Source organism: Anolis carolinensis, unplaced genomic scaffold (genome assembly GCF_035594765.1).
Source record: "Anolis carolinensis isolate JA03-04 unplaced genomic scaffold, rAnoCar3.1.pri scaffold_8, whole genome shotgun sequence".
NCBI classification, from domain to species: Eukaryota; Metazoa; Chordata; class Lepidosauria; order Squamata; family Dactyloidae; genus Anolis; species Anolis carolinensis.
Window position 1 is genome coordinate 8,838,239 of NW_026943819.1, and position 19,372 is coordinate 8,857,610.

Here is a 19,372-nt window from a genome sequence, read left to right on the forward strand (position 1 = left end):
TTGAAGCTGTAAGGTTATTCGATGCTCATCAAGCTGGCCAATGGCAACATACTTGCCTTAAACAGACAAGAGGCTTTATTCCACAGATATATAAATCTCACTTGCCTAGTTTCCAACAGACCCCACAACCTCTGGGGATGCCTGCCATAGATATGGGAGAAACATCAGGAGAGAATGCTTCTGGAACATGGCCAGACTCACAGCAATCCAAAGTTTGTTGTTGTTGTTGTTGTTGTTGTTGTTATTATTATTATTATTATTATTATTATTATTATTATTATTATTATTATTATTACCATTATTATAACACAGCAAACAAGATAGACATGCTGGATTTCGCATCACAAAACCACAAGTCGAACACTTCCCAAGTGTCTAGGACTGTGTGATGTATTTTCGGATGATGCGCGCAGATCCCAGCAGGGTGGCCTTTTGCAGTTGGCAGATCGTAATTTTGTCAATGTCTATTGTTTCCAAATGCCGGCTGAGATCTTTTGGCACGGCACCCAGTTATTATTTTATTATGACACAGCAAACAAGATAGATATGCTGGATTTCATATCACAAAATCACAAATCGAACACTTCCCAAGTGTCTAGGATTGTGTGATGTATTTTCGGATAATGCGCGCAGATCCCAGCAGGGTGGCCTTTTGCAGCTATTATTTGCAGTTATTATTATTATTATTATTCCAGTTCAAAGCAGATATTGTGGGTTATTATGAGTTGATATTCTGAGTTAGATGGCTGTGTGGAAGGGCTCTGATTGGAGGAGAAAGTACTCTAAACCGCATTGCTTTTCCAAAACAATCTCTAAAAAAATAAATAATACAATGAACCCGGAAACACCGTCTCCACGCAGACCTATAATATGTCTAATTATTTACATCGCTCTGTCGGCGCATCCGCCTCTGTGCGCATGCGGGTCGGAAGACAGCGCATGCGCGCTCCCGTCGCTGAGGAAACGCCTGGTTGGGGAACGCGACCAAGGGGGAAGTAGGCCGCGGTGGAAGCCGGGGGCTCGCGTAGATGTCTTCCCCGGAGGAGGCGCGGGTGGCGCCGGTGGCGGCGGCGGACCTGCCGCCGGAGTGGGAGGCGGACGAGGAGCGGATGGCCTTCCTCTTCTCCGCCTTCAAGCAGAGCCGCGAGGTGAACGCCACCGAGTGGGACAGCAAGATGGGCTTCTGGAGCGAATTGGTGCTGAAGTGGGGCCGGCGCCGCGGAGGGGTCCGCACCTGCCTCCGGGAGCTGCAACAGGCCTTCGAGCGGCGCGGGAGCCTCCCCCTCGGCCTCGGCACTGTCCTCCGAGAGATGCTCAGGTGCAGACCCTCCTGCCGGGATGGTTGGGCCTGTTGTGACCATGGCGTTTTTCGGGCAGTCTGGCCAAAATTCGTTACTATAATGAGAATAACGGAATGTCTTTACTGTTTCGTTATACTAACTGCGCATCATTTGGGAGCCTCTGAATATAGACCATGTAATAGGTAAAGGTTTCCCCTGACGTTAAGTCCAGTCGTGACCGACTCTGGGGGTTGGTGCTCATCTCCTTTTCTAAGCCAGAGCCGGCGTTGTCCGTAGACACCTCCAAGGTCATGTGGCCATCATGACTGCATGGAGCGCTGTTACCTTCCCGCCGGAGCGGTACCTATTTATCTACTCACATTTGCATGTGTTCAAACTGCTAGGTTGGCAGGAGCTGGGGCTAACAGCGGGTGCTTATTCCGCTCCCGGGATTTGAACCCGGGAACTTTTGGTCAGCAAGTTCAGCAGCTCAGCGCTTTAACACACTGTGCCACCAGGGGCCCCATACAATGTAATAATATATAGAAATAATATTGTAATGTAATAATACTAATATATTATATATAACATTAATGTTTTAATGTGATATAATATAATAGTATATACTACCATAATAGTATATAATACAATAGTATATACTGCAACTGGAATACTGTGTCCAATTCTGGGCACCACAATTTAAGGGGGATGTTGACAAGCTGGAATGTGTCCAGAGGAGGGTGACTAAAAGGATCAAGGGTCTGGAGAACAAGACCTATGAGGAGTGGTTTAAAGAGTTTGGCATGTTTAGTCTGCAGAAGAAAAGGCTGAGAGGAGACATGATGAGGGCCATGGATCAAGATGTGAGGGGAAGTCATAGGTAGGAGGGAGCAAACCTGTTTTCTGCCGTCCTGAAGACTAGGATGTGGAACAATGGCTTCAAACTTCAGGAAAGGAGATTCTGCCTGAACATGAGGAAGAACTTCCTCACTGTGAGAGCTGTTCAGCAGTGGAACTCTGCCCCAGGGTGTGGTGGAGGCTCTTGCTTTGGAGGCTTTTAAACAGAGATTGGATGGCCATCTGTCGGGGGTGCTTTGAATGCGATTTTCCTGCTTCTTGGCAGAATGGGATTGGACTAGATGGCCCATGAGGTCTCTTCCAACTCTATGGATATGATTCTATAACTTACAATATAGTACAATATATTATATAATACTAACTATAACATACTGGTAGTGTATTATATATATTGTGGTATAATTTATATTTATGTATGATGTCAGAAGCTTCTGCAGCCTTCCCATTTCTGTTTAATATCTTGCAGTGACTTCAGTTGTGCTGCCATTTGTCACATTGATGTCTCTCTCTTCCCTCAGACGGGGAAAAATGCAGAGGGAGTCTGACTTCATGGCCAGCGTTGACAGCAGCTGGATCTCTTGGGGTGTCGGGGTTTTCATTCTGAAGCCCCTGAAGTGGACCCTGTCTAGTGTCCTTGGAGACAGCAAAGTGCCGGAGGAGGAGGAAGTTCTGATTTATGTGGAGTTGCTTCAGGTAGGCTTGAAGTTCCCATACTATTATGAAATTGCTGATAATTGCATTAGGTCATATTGGGTGCTTCTTTTTCTTTTTTGTTCTAGAAGGTTTTTGTTGAGTTAAATTAATGGGATACAGCATATAAAAAGGAGAAACATTTAGAGATAGTCACATACATCTAATATACATTTCCCCAAATAAAAACGCTGCATTATTCTAGCCAGTCTTTCAAATTTCCTCATCCCCTTTATTAATTCTCTCCCTAAATATTCCTAAAAGCGCTCAAGACTTGGCTGTTTGGTTGTGCATTTAAGTAAATCAGATCTAATTTACCAAATAGTCACTGTTGAATGTTTTTGTGTTGAATGTTTTTATATTGTGGAATGATATTTTAAATTGTAAGTCGCTCGGAGCACCCTGGTGGAGAGCGACTAATTAAGAAATAAAGTGAAGTGAAGTGAAGTAAAAGGCACATTTCTGGATTTTGTTAATCTTATTAGTATTTTCTTTCCTTAATCACCTTTTCCCAAAAATCTTGTACCATCCTGCAGGTCCACCAAACATGGAAGGAGGTGCCTTTCTGCATCTTACACCGCCAGCATTCCCCTAGAAGGGTTTTATCCATTTTGGCTATTATCTCTAGTGTTATACAACCTCTATAAAATATCTTATATATTTTTCTCTGATGGATGCATCTTCTACACTGTAGAATTAATGCACTTTGTCAGGACTTTTTACTATCGTAGCTCATTGCTATAGAATCACAGGAGATGTAGTTTTACAAGGTCCATAATTTTTATATTATTTTTTATTCTGTCTGAACAAATGCAGTGTAAGTTCATAACTTGATTGTGTGGATTCTGAATTCATAAAAGAAGCGAAATGACTGTGATGTCTAAATCAATTGTCCCTTTCCATCCTATTGAATTGTTATTCTTTTCTTGTTACCATACAGTGAAGAAATCATCTGTCTCTGAACTCTGTGGGGATATTAAACATTAGATTGTAATTTACATCAGACCTAGAAGTAGGACATGCTGTTCAACTTAGACGGATGTTTTCTTTAGGAAAAAGCTGAAGAAGTGTACCATCTCTACCAGAATTCTGCACTTTCGTCCCACCCTGTTGTTGGTCTGTCAGAGCTGCGCTCCCTTTGCACCAGCATCTGTCCAGATGAGAGGACGTTCTGCCTAGTGCTGCTCCAGCTGCAGAAAGAAAAGAGGGTCACAGTTTTGGAGCAAAATGGCAGTAAGGTACAGAAAAAAGGGTGTTTTTGGGGGGAGGAATAGTTCCATACCATCCTGGAATTCAGTTAGGTCAAATAAAGCCTTTTGTCCATTGGTCCTCAGCAAAAGGCTTTCTTGCTTAACACAAACATTCAAATAGGCACTTAGGATTTAGAAATGTTTTAACTGAGGAACTGAAATAATGAAATGAGCTGGTTACATTCTGCTGTGGGCCCTTCTACACTGCAATATAAAATCTAGATTATCTGCTTTGAACTGGATTATATGGCAGTGTAGATTTGTATAATCCAGTTCAAAGCAGATAACATGGATTATCTGATTTGATTATCTGGATTATATCGCAGTGTAGAAGGGGCCCATGTTTATCATTTCATAAGTAAAAAATGAAAACAGATGGTGCAGAAGGAGATGAAACTCGCTCATGGTCTATCTTTGTAGATTTGTGTGCTCTTTATCCCACAACTGAGTAGGTTTGATTTCCATAAATCTGGGAGAAGTCAGTTGATATCCGAAGCAAGTCCCATTAACAAGGCAAGACAAAAACAAGTGCATTGATTTATCATGCAGAGATTGAATAAAAATAGATACTGCCCTTTGTAAATGAGATACAGTTAGACATATAATACTTAAACTTAAGGTTTTATGTTAAGAAATAACATTGTCTTTCAGATAATGAAATTTGCTCGAGGACTTCATGCCAAAGTATCTCCTGTGAATGATGTGGACATTGGGGTCTATCAGCTGATGCAGAGTGAACAGCTGCTGTCCCAGAAAGTGGAGTCCTTGGCCCAAGAAGCAGAGAGGTGATTGTACCGTTTATTTATAGAGAAATGACATTTAAGCCATTGCTCAGCAGCATTTCTTAAGAGAAAGGATATCTCCACCAGACTCCATGAGAGCAACTTAAGATGGGCAGTTGTTGCTAATGGAAAAGGATTTGCTTGACCATTATATACAAAAATGTAAAAAGTACACTTATCACTGGGGCAAGGATGGAGGAAGAATATCAGTGGGTGGATGTAACAATCAATCAAACAAACTTTATTTATATTCTGCCCCATCTCTCCATGGGGACTCAGGGTGGCTAACAACATAAAAGGCTAACATTCAATGTCAGAAAAATAAACAATAAATTAGGCAATACAGGTGAATAGTATAAAACATTCAATCATAAAAACAATCATATAAAAGACCAATATAACACATTTCACAACATCAATAAAGACAAAGTTAAAAGCCAAACTGAGCAGTTCACATCTTATTTTTATAGATATAAAGAGGAAGCTCGGAGTGCATGTAGAAGTGGGAAAAAGCAGCTGGTAAGTATTGGGCACATTCAGTTGGGCAGCTGGATTTGAAACTCAGAATGGTTTTTGATGTCAATGTATCACATGGGAGGTGAGCGAACAGGGTCGCCAAAGGGATGTGTGTATTTCCAAAGCGACTTTAGTTTTGTAGTTTTCAGAATTGGTGACTGTAGAGGCCACCAACCTTATTGTTGAGGGAGAGGAGCAGCTGAGGTGCGTGTCTTATCGTTCTGCAAGGACTTTTATTTTAACTTTGTAGGACAAGGTCTATATGGTGTCTCTTAAGGTGTATTGTACTGATATTCTGCTGTCAGAACATAGAGACAACACATATTTTCTACCCCAGCTGGAAAAATATTACCCTTTTACCTTTTGGATGCTTCTAGTGGCCTTTGACAACACACTGAATAGTGGTTGTTACAGTTTTCTATAGAGCAGAAATGTTCTGATAAGATGAACTAGTCTATTACAGATATCTGAACCATTTCTTTCCACTTTCTGGCTTAGAGAAACCGGACCATTCATCCTCCTGTGAAAACAAAAGTGAAACACAACGCTAGACTCCTCCCCCCCCCCCCCCCTTCATGTTAAGAAACTGCAATCTTGACCTTTTTTTTTAACTTCATAAAAACTGTGCATGTCTTAACACTTGAATGAGTATTACCTAAAACTGTTATACAAAAGTACACTCAGGGATCTTCCACACAGCCATATAACCCAGGCCCCTTCCACACAACTGAATAAAATCCCACATTTTCTGCTTTGAACTAGAATATATGGCAGTGTGGACTCATATAACCCAGTTCAAAGCAGATATTGTGGGTTATTTGCCTTGATATTCTGGGTTATATGGATGTGTGGAAGGGCCCCCATAATATCAAGGCAGATAATCCATAATATCTGCTTTGGACTGAGTTATCAGAGTCTGCAATGCCATAAATTTTAAAAATAAAATTTAAAAATAAACACCTTTGTTCTCAGGCACTTAGGTGTTTGAAATCTCGAAGAAGAACAGAAAGACGTATCACAGAACTTCACTCTAAACTGGATGTGGTACAAGGCATCCTGGATCGGATATATGCCTCTCAGACAGATCAGATGGTATGCCTGCATTTTAAAAATGTGCTGAATCTTTTAAAGTTTTGCTTGCAGAACTGTTTTATATTGAAAATAGTACCTTCTTATCACTAAAATATTGAATTAGCAGTCACTTGTGGGCTGGTATTGCCCCAAATAGTACTATATTCTAACCTCAGTTCCATGAACAATACAAATATTAGCTTCAGCAAATAAATGGCTTTTGTCAAAGGGTTTCATGGCCAGAATCATTGGGTTGATGTGAGTTTTCTGGGCTGTATGGCTATGTTCCAAAAGCATTCTCTCCTGACATTTCACTCACATATATAGCAGGCATTCTCAGAAGTTGTGAGGTCTTATTGTTGTTCAGTTCCTGCAGTTGTTGTGTGCAGTGCTTTCTGTGAATCGTTGACCTCCGCCAGATGTCTATATGATTTATAACTGGCGGAAAGATAGTTACAGAAAAAACAGTAAAACTGCAACTTTTCAAATAACAACCCACCTTTTTTCTTTTTCTGTTAAGGTATTTAATGCCTACCAGGCTGGAGTTGGAGCTCTCAAGCTGTCCATGAAAGATGTCACCGTGGAAAAAGCAGAGAACCTGGTGGATCAGATTCAAGAGGTACTGTAAGAAGAGGTTACTTCTCTGACAAAGAGAGTGCATATTAAATTGACTTATGCAACAGTTATTTCAAATCGGAGATCTGAAACATTTTTAAATATCAGTTCTAAGTCATGCTGGCATTGCAAGTAGATTATATCTGAAAAATGTACACCACGATAAAGGTTCAAACCATAGAACACAACTAATAATACAACTAATAATACAAATAATAATATTTATTAACAAACTTTAGTTGGAGTCTTGTTGATATTGTTGATATATGTCTGATATGTGTTTTATATTGAAAACTGCTCTGTGTAGCATTTAAATCTGGATCATTGCAGTCTATAAATCTTATTATTTGTATTATTAGTTGTATTATTGTTAACATTATTATGTATATGATGCTCTAATATACATATTGTGTTCTATGGTTTGAACCTTTATCGTGGTGTACATTTTTCAGATATTGTTTAGAATAGACAGCTGTGTTTAGTTATTATATATTGCAAGTAGATTACCAGGTTTTTTCCCCAGATGCCTGTGCGATGTAATGGCTAACAGTGTTGGCCTTAAATTCGGGAGCTAGATTAGCCAGGAAGCTCATTGGATGGTCATGTATTACTTTCTTAAAGCCTAACCTTGTTCTCAGATTACTGGAATTACAGTGTGGAGTTACATGTATGGAATTATGAATTCCTTAAAAGAAAAGGGTGGAATAAGAATGTCATAAACCCCTGTACTCCTCCTTTTCCAGCTTTGTGACACTCAGGATGAAGTAGCCCAAACCTTGGCAGGAGTGGGACTCAATGGCTCAGGTCAGTTGAAATGATTTAAGTCTTTCGATCTTCTTCCTTACAGTCCCACATGGGAAGCCACTTTCATCTTTCTGTAACTTTTCTTTAAGTTACAGAAAGATTAAAGTGGCTTCCCATAACCTTTTCATCAGCTATTTAAACATTTAGTTCATACCTCTATTCACAAATCTCTTATCTTCCTCTTTATAAGTTAAGCCGACTAATAATCAAAATCAAAGCTTATCAAAACATATACCAATGTTCTACAAATGCTTGGGACCACACTAAAAAGAGTTCGTGGCTTAGACATTTTGTGTAGTAGTGTTCAATTTCTAAAAGCAAAATCTTAACAGTTATGAATTGGTCAAAATAATGATATAATCTATTTGCAAGATCATGCCCATTTTGCAGGTTTTAGTAAGGTTTTAGTACACCATATGGAGTTTAGCTTCCAGGTTAATCACATTTTAAAAATATGATATAGTCTGGAAGTACTCTTCATTGGACTCTTTGGCTCTTAATTGTGAATATATTTAGCAGGTTAAAAGTCTGATAAAAATTAATTTGTTCTCTAATGTCAGAAGCTGATACTGAGGAATTGGAAAAGGAACTGGACAGTCTCCTCTTGGACTTCTCAAAAGATGACCTGGACCTGCCTCCTGTTCCACAGAAGCCATTGGTTCCTGCATCTGTGCTGCTTCCCAGTATCTCAGATGCAGAGCTTGAAGCAGAGTTGGAGAAGCTCATACTTTCAGATGGAGGTATACACTTGCTTTTCAAAGCTCATGTTTCCTTTACATGTATGCAAATAGCTCCCTTCAGTGGGATCTATATAGCATGGCACCATTTCTTAAATAGCTGTCTTTGTTGCCAGTCATGTCTTTTGTTTTTCTTCTGGATTATGGTTGGAAAGCTGCCAGGCCCAAATTAATAAATAAAAAATAAATATTCGTCTACACTGACCATATAATGTAGTGCAAACCGTATTATATGGCAGTGCAGATGGGGCCTGAAGGAAAACCCAGTCTCCCTTCTCTCCACCAACATCTTTTTTCTTTGTGCTTCTTCTCCATTACAGGATTGGAACAAAAGACTCATTCAAACCCTTCTGGGCCCAAAAAAGCTCTGGAACTGCATCTTTAAAGACTCTGCACCACCTTTGTGCTATAAAGATTTCCTATCTTTGCTGAACATAACTGCAAAATAACTTGTGGAATGTGGGATAACACCCCTTCTTACTAGACAGCACTTTTGTGAGAGGCAGGATGTACTGCCCCGACAATCCGTCCTCTTTCATGCCGATCCCAGCTGCTGTTGCTGTTGTCCTTTCAGTGCCAAACTATCATGTCTCTGGTTGCGTGTTTCACCTGTGTTGCCCTTCTCTGGCAACACAGTTCTCCTCCTGGGATTGTAATGTCTCATTTGACATCTGAGGGCCTTCCTGCCAATTTAACAGAACTTATTCTAGTTGTGACAGCCATTAAGGAAAATCGGAAATGCTGTTCACTGTTCTCCTGGTATCCAGTTCATGTGAGTGGTTGTGCAAAACATTAGGTGCACCTAAGGTACTAACTGTGGTAGCCAGCTGTCGGCAACAGATAGACACACATGTCGGTGGTCTTTCTCTTCTCTCTTATTTGTGTTTTGCACGGTTGTGGACAACTTAGATGTGAGCCAGTTTTGACGTAGGAGACTTCTAGTTGCTGTTCCCGCACAGGGATAGCATTGCCAAACACAGAGTTCAACTTTCTCCCTTTTTTTCAAAACTTAGTATAGCCTTAAAGGGTTTGAAAATGAATTTATTTTCTTTTGATGCTTTGAAGATGATAAAAGTCATTTGATGTTGAAAAAGTGCTGCAAGAAAAACAGACGCTGTGCTCTCCTGCAACATTAATGCTTCCTTTGGTGCTCTCAGGGGGTTGGTCGATGGTTCGCTCTTGAACCTGAAGCGTATCAGTGGTGGATTTTTATCCTTTGAGGGGTCCACCTGTATTGGGAGCCCTTTAGAAATAGCAGAGCCCTGGATTGATTGCTTTGCACTTTGACATCTTACCTACAGGATGCTGCTGTTTAATTTTTTACATGGAAATACATTAACATATGTGGTGGAAAAGCTAGTGGATAACATGCCAGTTTGGGATGGTTTTTGATTATCTGGGGGGGGGGGGGGGAAGTGCAATTGTTTGTCCTTTTGCAGATCACCTTTGTGCACACATGATATGGCAGATGCTCAGCATTTTTTGATGTCAGTTGCTTGTTTTGTGGGCAAAAGAACGAGCGGCCGAGGAAATTGCAGGTTGCTTGCAAATCAGTGCCCTGCACAGTTCTCTGAAATACATAAAGGATGGGAACTGGATGTAACGAGAAGCTGTGGCTGTCTATAAACATACCACTTATTCTATAATGGATTATGTGCTCTTAGGCATAATGGCCTTTTCTGCTCTTTGACTGAATGAGCTTTGATTTAGTCAGTGTAGTAGGAAATGCTTTATGAAGGAAAGAAAAAAGTGGCCTGAATTGGGAGAAGGAAAATAGCTTGTATCTGCAGAGCGTGGTTCCCCACAAGCGCCTTCTGGGCCGCTTTACCTCTGTCTTACATATACAAATAATCGCCTCACATGGCCTTGTGGTTGAAAAGTGGATAAAAAGGTTGTGTTAAAACAATTTTGTGTTGTTCTTCACTTTTTTAGAAGAGAGGAAAGAAAAGAAATTATTGTTTTTTTAAAGCCACTGTTACAATAAATGGGAGGAAAAACCTCAGGCTCCTAGTCTTTTGTGTTGTTATAATACCATCCATTTTGTATATTAATTCTTTCCCATTATGTAATTTAGTCATATTGGATTGGCTGTTGAATATCGGGAACGAGGAAAAATGAATGTATCAATTGTATCTTGTATTGTGCCAATACATCTTTCTTCCCTCTCTTCCCTCCTTTCATTGGTTGCATTATTCACTTTAGGAACAGAAATGGGCAAAGTTCAGCAGGGAAAGGGGCATAAGCATATCTCAAGCTGTTTTTATGGCCCCAAACACCTACAAACATCCTTGACTGCCCTTTTTCTGGCTAGAAAGGGAGAGGGTGAATTGCCTTATTAGAAAGCTCACCGCAGGTTACTGTTATTGGACTGCACTATTTCTTTTCGTGTCAAGAGCAACTTGAGAAACTGCAATTCGCTTCTGGTGTGCAAGAATTGGCTGTCTGCAAGGATGTTGCCCAGGGGACACCCAATTTTTTTGTTGATGTTTTACCATTCTGTGGGAGGCTTCTCTCATGTCCTTGCATGAGGAGCTGAAGCTGACAGAGGGAGCTCACCTGCTCTCCCCGGATTCGAGCCGCCGACCTGTCGGTCAGCAGTCCTGTCGGCACAAGGGTTTATTGCACCACCAGGGGCTCCAGTGTACTATTAAAACCTATACATTTTTAAAAATCAGAAGCATTTGGCATTTTGAATTTTTGTGGATTTAAGGAGTGAATTGCTCCCCAGACCTACTCCCCAACTCCTGTTTATTGTGGGGATGACCATGCCAGTTTATAGCTGCATAGACCCAGTTAATGCTCAACGTGTCCTGAATCCCTCACCATTAGCCATTCGGCTTGAGGCTTCTGGGAGTTGTAGTCCAATATCTTAGGACTAAAGCCAGCCTGTTCTCATCGAAATTGTTAACAGTTTCATTCTGAGGTTCTCATATCTATGAATAACTAAATAAAAGTTAAATGCAAGATTATTTTCTTCCCATAGTCCTTAACCCTGGATCTTTAGCAATCAGTAATACTTTCAGTACCAGTTCTCTCTTTTTCCTGATTTTCGGTGAAGGAGACAAGAAGCAACAGCATAATTGCACATGGTTATACTGTGTTTTTATCTCAAACATTTCTTGCTCTGGAGGATTTGTAGTCATTTGACCATTATTGCTGAACATCTTTGTAGCTGGCTTGAAGTGTTCTGTAATCTTCATGCTCCGACACCAAGTGAAAATGCAATCAAGACAAATGAAAAAAGGGAAAATAGAAAGTCGCAGTTGCTCAAAGGGGATAATTTATATAAAGAATGCAGTTCTGTTGGAGTAAAAGAGTGATTAAACAGTAATCACACATATAAATAGCATCTTGGTGATGGATGAAATGCTGGATGAAACATAATGGTGTCTGTATTGCACTGTGCAGATACAGACATCTATGGGTTAAGGTTAGTGGGGTTTCATACCATGCAGTCTTGTGCCAAATCCACATCTTGTACCAAAATAACTCTAGCTTGGTTACAAGACACTTCTCCCTTATAGTTATCCTGCTGGTCTTGTGTGAATGTGGATTTCAAAGCTTTTCTGGGTAGGAAATTGGGTGAATATAAATCACTGACAAGGTGCGTTGATGAGTACATAATTGGTAATAATGTATTCCGAGTTATGAAAACATAACTTTGAGGGCTACAAACTCGCATGTATATTTTAAAAAATAAATTTGAAGGATAGACAATCAAATTGTGAGATGCCATCAACACACAAGGCTGGTTTTATGGTCCTTTCTATCTGGTAAAAAGCAACACTCCTTTGTATTTCATGCATACTACAGTAACAATCCCTAATGAAAGCTGGTAGTGATATCAATACTCTAACAAATTTAACTTGGAAAATGATTTATTATTTATTTTTTCATAAACTTGCATGAGACAGCATTGGCGTTGACATATTGAAATAGATTCCTAAAATAAATAATCCAAAGTATATATTGGATTGACTACCATCACATACTTTGGGACTCAACCTTTGCTGTGGTTTGCGTAACTCAAGAGTTTTGTGAATTGCTGGCAGACATCATTATTACATAGCAAGTGTCAGAAACTTATTAACTTGGCTGGTTTTTAAAATGAAATCCTAACCTTCCCCTTCCCCATGGTCCTGGAAAAACAATAGGTAAAGTACCAGCGTGAAAGTAAAAGGCCCACTTTCTCCCTAATTTAAGGACTAAATGCAACCCAAGCCTGACTTCTATGTTCATGTTTTTCAGGCTGTTTCCAATAATATAGTTAAATGCAAATTTTGATCCCGATACCCATTAGACAGCAGACTCTTCAGTACTTGTTCTCACTCTTTGCTTTATATTTTCCCCAGAAAAGATTTCTGGGGTTATGCTAAAAACTCTTCATCTCACATCCTTCATAGTCTGGAGCAAAGAGATTGAGAGAAACAAGGAACAGTTCTCACCTGAGAGCAAAGCGTGGCAAACTGGCATCAAAGGTAGCATGACAAAAGAGGCGGCGGGTGGAAGCTCAAACACAGAAAGGACATCCAGTGGCAACAGCTGAGGATCAAGCCGGGGTCTTGTATTTCTTCTATGCTCCAGCCCACTCTGCATCCCAACGGAGGCAGCACAAAAGGGATCAGGATTCCACAGGCAAGGCTTAGAAAAGCTCCTGAGCTCCTGAAAAAGATTGGGGAGGGAAAAAGGGCTGTATGAAGAAAAGTGGAGTAGGTGAGAATTGACTGGATGCGAGAAGCAATTTGAGAAGCGAAGCAGGCAGTAGCGAAGGAGAGGTGGCTGCGGTGGAGGAAATGTCAGGCTGTTGGAAGGGATTTTGGAAAGAAGCGAAAGGCTGAGCATTTCTATGTTGAGATGGAGCTCTAGCAGAGATCCTGAGTGTCTGGGAACATAGGGCCATCGCTTCTGAGATGCAGATAGAAAAGCAAAGGAGTGGGAATATGGTGAGTTGTTTAGTGACAGAGATGTAGCAGACAAGGGAGCCTTGGGGCCACATCAGGGTCTCAGCTAGACATGGATGAACTTTACCTGGAAGGAGAAGAAAGAGAAGGTGGCACAGCGGACATGGCTAATGACAGTCTCAATGAGGAAGGCCAAGTAGAGGTGGACAACTCAGAGTTGTCCCTACGGATGGTGATGGCCTCGTTGCTCCTGCTCCTCATCCTCTCCACTCTGCTGGGTAACACTCTTGTATGCATGGCAGTGGTCAAATTCAGGCACCTGCGCTCCAAAGTCACCAACTTCTTTGTCATCTCCCTGGCTGTTTCAGATCTCTTTGTGGCTGTGCTGGTGATGCCCTGGAAGGCGGTTGCTGAAGTGGTTGGTTTCTGGCCCTTTGGAGTCTTCTGTGATATCTGGGTGGCCTTTGACATCATGTGCTCCACTGCATCGATCCTCAACCTTTGCATTATCAGCATGGACCGCTACTGGGCCATCTCCAGCCCATTTCGCTATGAACGAAAGATGACCCAGCGGGTGGCTTTTATCATGATCGGGGTGGCTTGGATGCTCTCAGTCTTGATTTCCTTTATCCCTGTCCAGCTGAGATGGCACAAAGCCAGTGAGATTCTTCCTGCTCATGACATGGATGCCAACTTCACCTGGATCCCAGGAGAAAACTGTGATTCCAGCCTCAATAGGACCTATGCGATCTCATCCTCCCTCATCAGCTTCTACATTCCTGTTGCTATCATGATAGTGACATATACCAGGATCTTTCTCATTGCCCAGCGACAGATACGGAGGATCTCTTCTCTAGAGAGGGCAGTAGAGCATGCCCAGGGCTGCCAAAGTAATGAATGTCCCCATGAACTCTCCTTGAAGAACTCCTTCAAAAAAGAAACCAAGGTCCTCAAGACCCTCTCTGTCATCATGGGGGTCTTTGTCTTCTGCTGGCTTCCTTTCTTTGTGCTGAACTGCATGGTACCCTTTTGCAACCACCATTTGCAGAAGCTTGGCAAACTGCCCTGTGTCAGTGACGCTGTTTTCAACATCTTTGTCTGGTTTGGATGGGCCAACTCCTCCCTCAACCCTATCATCTATGCCTTCAATGCTGATTTCCGGAAAGCCTTTGCTACCATCTTGGGCTGTGGCCATTTCTGCTCCAGTAACACTGTGGAGACCGTGAACTTCAGCAATGAGCTGGTTTCATACCATCATGACACGACGTGCCAGAAAGACCTGGTGACCCTGAGCTACCCTCACCTTCTCCCTCACGCCACCAGCCTCCAAGGAGAGGACAATGACAATGACCATGACTTTGTGTTTGACAAGGTCTCCCAAACCTCATGTAGTAACAACGCGGCTGTCTTGTCGGCCATTGTGCATGTAGAGTATGAGACAGACGCATCGCTTGAGAAGACTAGTCCCTAAGAGTGGACTGAAAAGGGACATTGAGGGGAACGTACCAGGGGGGAAGAGATTTCCAAAACACCTTGTCAAAATTCTCTGTAAAAAAGAAGGGTGGGGTTTTTGGCAAGAATCGGTTGTACCTTTGGCTGGAAAAGAATGTACACCTATATCTTCATAGTAAGTATTCAAATGGTTGTCTGAATCTTACTTGATGTACTGTACCCAAGGGGGAGGATGTATGGATTTAGACGTAGTATCAGCTGCAAGTGAGTGCTAATGTCATTTGCAATCTTTAATGTTTTAAAAAAAATCTATTTTTGTGCTTTTGAAACGTTATTTAGCCATTCTTTGCATGCGAATGCCTTCCTGTAATGATTTGATGGGTCTGTTTTAACTTTGATACGTGCTACCTGAATATCCTAGAGAAGATCCATGTCTGAAACCTTGGTGAACTGGTAGACCTGGGTTGGGTACTTTCTTCTTCAGTCCTTACTGCATTTGCTGCCCAAATTTTGGCAGCAAGTAGCTTCACAATGTTTAAAGCAGGCAAATGCTTTATTGTGGCTTCTGGGTGTTATCTGTGGAGTGGACTGTGCATTATCCATTGACTAGTAGTGAGTAAGATGGACTGCTGATATGATTTGGATATACATTCATGTCCTTACATTCTTCCACCTCTCTCCTAAATGTTTTTTGTAGCAATTATTTCTTTTTGGCACAAAGGTATATTATGCTTATGCCCACCATTATAATATATTGTATATAAATATAATATTGATCTATATATATAAAAGGGTAATGAAATTTCGGCCTAGGACAAAACAACAAAACTACACATCCCAGAAACACTAAACTTGGCAACACAACCCCTCATGCATGCCTCTACGTTCATACAACAAAAAGAAAAGAAAAATAAAGTCCTAATTAGAGGGAGAGGAATAATTGTTTTTATCCAATTGCTGCCAGTTAGAAGGCTAAGCTCCGCCCACCTGGTCTCCTAGCAACCCACTCAGCCCAGGGGACAGGCAGAGTTAGGCCTCACTTAGGCCTCTTCCACACTGCCTATAAAATACAGATTATCTGATTTTAACTGGATTATATGGCAGTGTAGACTCAAGGCCCTTCCACACAGCTCTATAACCCATTTATAATCTTATATTATCTGCTTTGAACTGGATTATCTTGACTCAACACTGCCATATAATCCATTTTATCCAGCTGTGTAGAAGGGGCCTCATACTTCGCCACAGCAACGCGTGGCCGGGCACAGCTAGTAATATTATAATGTATTACAATATAATACTGATAATAATACAATTTAATAATATTAATTATATATTAAATGTAATATTACTAATAATATTACAATGTAAAGATATAGTACAATATAGTAATTTAATGCTAGTTTTGTACTATGCTAATAATATAATGTATTGTATGTGAATGGAATTTGTAAGCCGCTCTGAGTCCCCTTTGGGGTGAGAAGGGCAGCATATAAATGTAGTAAATACATAAATAAATAATAGTGGCTTCCATGTGAGCAGTAAAGCCACTTTGAGAGCTATCCAAGGTCCTGAAACTTTTCTCCAAAATAGATCCATCAACTTCGGTATCTTCAGGTCTTGCTAAAAAAGGTAAAGGTAAAGGTTTTCCCCTGACGTTAAGTCCAGTCATGTCTGACTCTGGGGGTTGGTGCTCATCTCCATTTCTAAGCCGAAGAGCCGGCGTTGTCCGTAGACACCTCCAGGGTCATGCGGCCAGCATGACTGCATGGAGCGCCGTTACCTTCCCGCCGGAGCGGTACCTATTGATCTACTCACATTGGCATGTTTTCGAACTGCTAGGTTAGCAGGAGCTAGAGCTAACAGCGGCCGCTCCCGCCGCTCCGGTATCTTCAGGTCTTGCTAGATAACATAAAAGGCAGAGCTTCTATTTCTTTAACGGTTGTGACAAAGAGAGCATGGCTTTCTAGAAGAAGGAATGTCAGGTTTCTCTTGCATGACAGACTTTAAAGGAGCTACTAGAATTGCCAGGTGAAATATTGTCAGGGCTTCTGTCTAATGTTTGTATAAAAGAGGGAATTTCAGCCGATGTTGTTTGTCCCTCGATTGCATAACATGCAACCCATGTTGAAATTCCCTCTTCCACAGGAACATTTAAACTGACAATAGCCCTGCCTCTTATTTCTACTGGTAAAGTTGGAAATTGTCAACTTTAAAAGGCAAAACAACAGTAAAAGTGTGAGAAATATGCTGGGACAGTAACATTGATACTGGGGATACAGCATTCCCACATCTTCTCCAGTAAGTGATCTAGTTTTCATCATGGTGCTCTTCACATAATAAACACAAATACAACTTTCAGTCTGTTCACCTAAATTTAGTTTGGCCTGAATTCCTCTAGTTTCACTTCTTGGCTGAGTTTTTCCCTTTGGGTCTGCTGCTTTAATGATCCCCTGGCACCAGGGCTGGCTGTCTCATTCCAATAACCATGACTTATAAAGTGGGTTTTCCTACCTGTACGCCTTAATTAGTATATTTGCTGCCTTTCTTCACCTTGTCAAAGAGCTTCAGATGAAGGCGGAGTCTGGGAGGAGGGGGGCTGTCATCATGTCATTACAAAATATGACACTGGGAATGACTTTTTAAAAACCCTAAACTTTAAATACTTTGAAAGACAGGTGCTCAAACCCATCGGTGAAAATGGCAGATCGTCCGCCTCTCTTCCACGTTCCATCACTACAGAGCCTCACCAGTTCCTCTGCATTTGCCAAAGTACCTTTCCGTGCTTCTCATTCCAACAAGCTTCAACAAAGATTAAAACGGGAAGGTGATAATTACTGACTAACTTTAATGACTAAATACACCCCAATTACAGTCAAGTTGCTTCTCAGTTGGGGTGGGCGGGAGGTGGAGAGGAAATATGGCACAGGTCTGATGCAGCCTTGACACGTCTGTTCGGTTCAGTCACCTCCTTAGAAATCAAGGTTTCTGTGTTGAATCTGGATCTCTTTTCTGGTGCTCTTAGACCCATATATTTTACTTACTGTATATACTCGAGTATAAGCCTAGTTTTTTAGCCCTTTTTTAAAGACTGAAAAAGCCCCCCCGCGGCTTATACTCGGGTGAGGGTCCTGGTTGGCTTATATTTGGGCCAGCTTATACTCGAGAATATATGATACATTTATTATTTTTCTCTATTATTATTGGTATTACAGTAGAGTCTCACTTATCCAAGCTAAACGGGCCAGCAGAAGCTTGGATAAGCGAATATCTTGGATAAGCTCTTTACTAGAGCTTTTAATCTATATTAATTTTATTAATATTTGTATGTATGTATTTTTATCCTTTTTATCTTGTAAATCGCCTAGAGCATCATGGATGGAGGGCGATTAATAAGTAATTAAATGATGATGATGATGATGATGATGATGATGATAAGAAGGGATTAAGGAAAAGCCTATTAAACATCAAATTAGGTTATGATTTTACAAATTAAGCACCAAACCATCATGTTATACAACAAATTTGACAGAAAAAGTAGTTCAATACACAGTAATGTTATTTTGTAATTACTGTATTTATGAATTTAGCACCAAAATATCATGATATATTGAAAACATTGACTACAAAAAGGGCTTGGATAATCCAGAAGCTTGGATAAGCGAGGCTTGGATAAGCGAGACTCTACTGTATTAAATTTATTATTTTTCTCTATTATTGTTGCTACTATTATATTTATTTTACTCTATTTTTATTATTATTAATATATTTATTATTTCACTCAGATCTTATTATTATTATTGCATTATTTTACTCTATTCATTATTACATGTATTATTTTCCTGTAATAATAATAATAATAATAATAATAATAATAATAATAATAATATTATTATTACATGTATTATTTTACTCTATTATTATTAAAAGGATACTTAAGCACATTTACATTGAAGATGAGAATAATGATTTGATCAGAGTTGGACAGTCTTATCTTAAATTTGAGCTTTATGTAAATATTCAAAAACATTTAACCTACTGATGCCTCAATTAATGTAATTTTATTGGTATCTATTTTTATTTCTGAAATTTACCACCCTCGGCTTATACTGGAGTCAATGTTTTCCCAGTTTTTTTGTGGTAAAATTAGGTGCCTTGGCTTATATTCGGGTCGGCTTATACTCGAGTATATACGGTATATCCTATGGATCCGGCTCTACGTGAAGACACAACCACACTATGTCCCGTTGATTTATTATTTTACTTTTACATCAAATCCCACCTTTCTTCTCGTGCAAGGCGTGCATGCTTGATTTTGTTGTATGCCTTCAAGTCATTTCCAACTTATGAGTTTTTCTCGCCAAGATTTGTTCAAAGGGTTGCTTTTGCTTTCTTCTGAGGCTGAGAGTGTATGAC

The 19,372-nt window shown here is 40.5% G+C and overlaps 2 protein-coding genes and 1 long non-coding RNA gene across 4 annotated transcripts; 2 read left to right on the plus strand and 1 right to left on the minus strand.

Moving 5' to 3' along the window:
• The first annotated feature begins 905 nt into the window (after positions 1-905).
• chmp7 (charged multivesicular body protein 7) lies at positions 906-10,605 on the plus strand. 2 transcript variants are annotated; one of them, XM_062961290.1, is made up of 10 exons: positions 906-1,318; positions 2,657-2,831; positions 3,881-4,066; positions 4,730-4,863; positions 5,331-5,379; positions 6,349-6,468; positions 6,968-7,066; positions 7,806-7,866; positions 8,430-8,606; positions 8,924-10,605. In XM_062961290.1, exons 1-10 carry the CDS (start codon positions 1,029-1,031, stop codon positions 8,986-8,988), a joined length of 1,356 nt encoding a protein of 451 aa, XP_062817360.1. In that variant the 5' UTR covers positions 906-1,028; the 3' UTR covers positions 8,989-10,605. The 2 variants fall into 2 exon arrangements, with proteins under 2 accessions (XP_062817360.1, XP_016853576.1); XM_016998087.2 differs by having other exon boundaries at positions 907-1,318; positions 8,427-8,606.
• LOC134293521 (uncharacterized) lies at positions 5,079-7,048 on the minus strand. Its single transcript, XR_010000460.1, has 2 exons — positions 6,947-7,048; positions 5,079-5,896 (listed from the first exon to the last, which is right to left on the minus strand). It is a non-coding gene; the product is annotated as an uncharacterized LOC134293521 (long non-coding RNA).
• Positions 10,606-13,229: 2,624 nt separating the features above from the next.
• Positions 13,230-15,285, plus strand: LOC100566713 (D(1) dopamine receptor-like). The gene has a single exon (XM_003228609.4). It carries the CDS (start codon positions 13,617-13,619, stop codon positions 14,973-14,975), a length of 1,359 nt encoding a protein of 452 aa, XP_003228657.2. The 5' UTR covers positions 13,230-13,616; the 3' UTR covers positions 14,976-15,285.
• Positions 15,286-19,372: the final 4,087 nt, after the last annotated feature.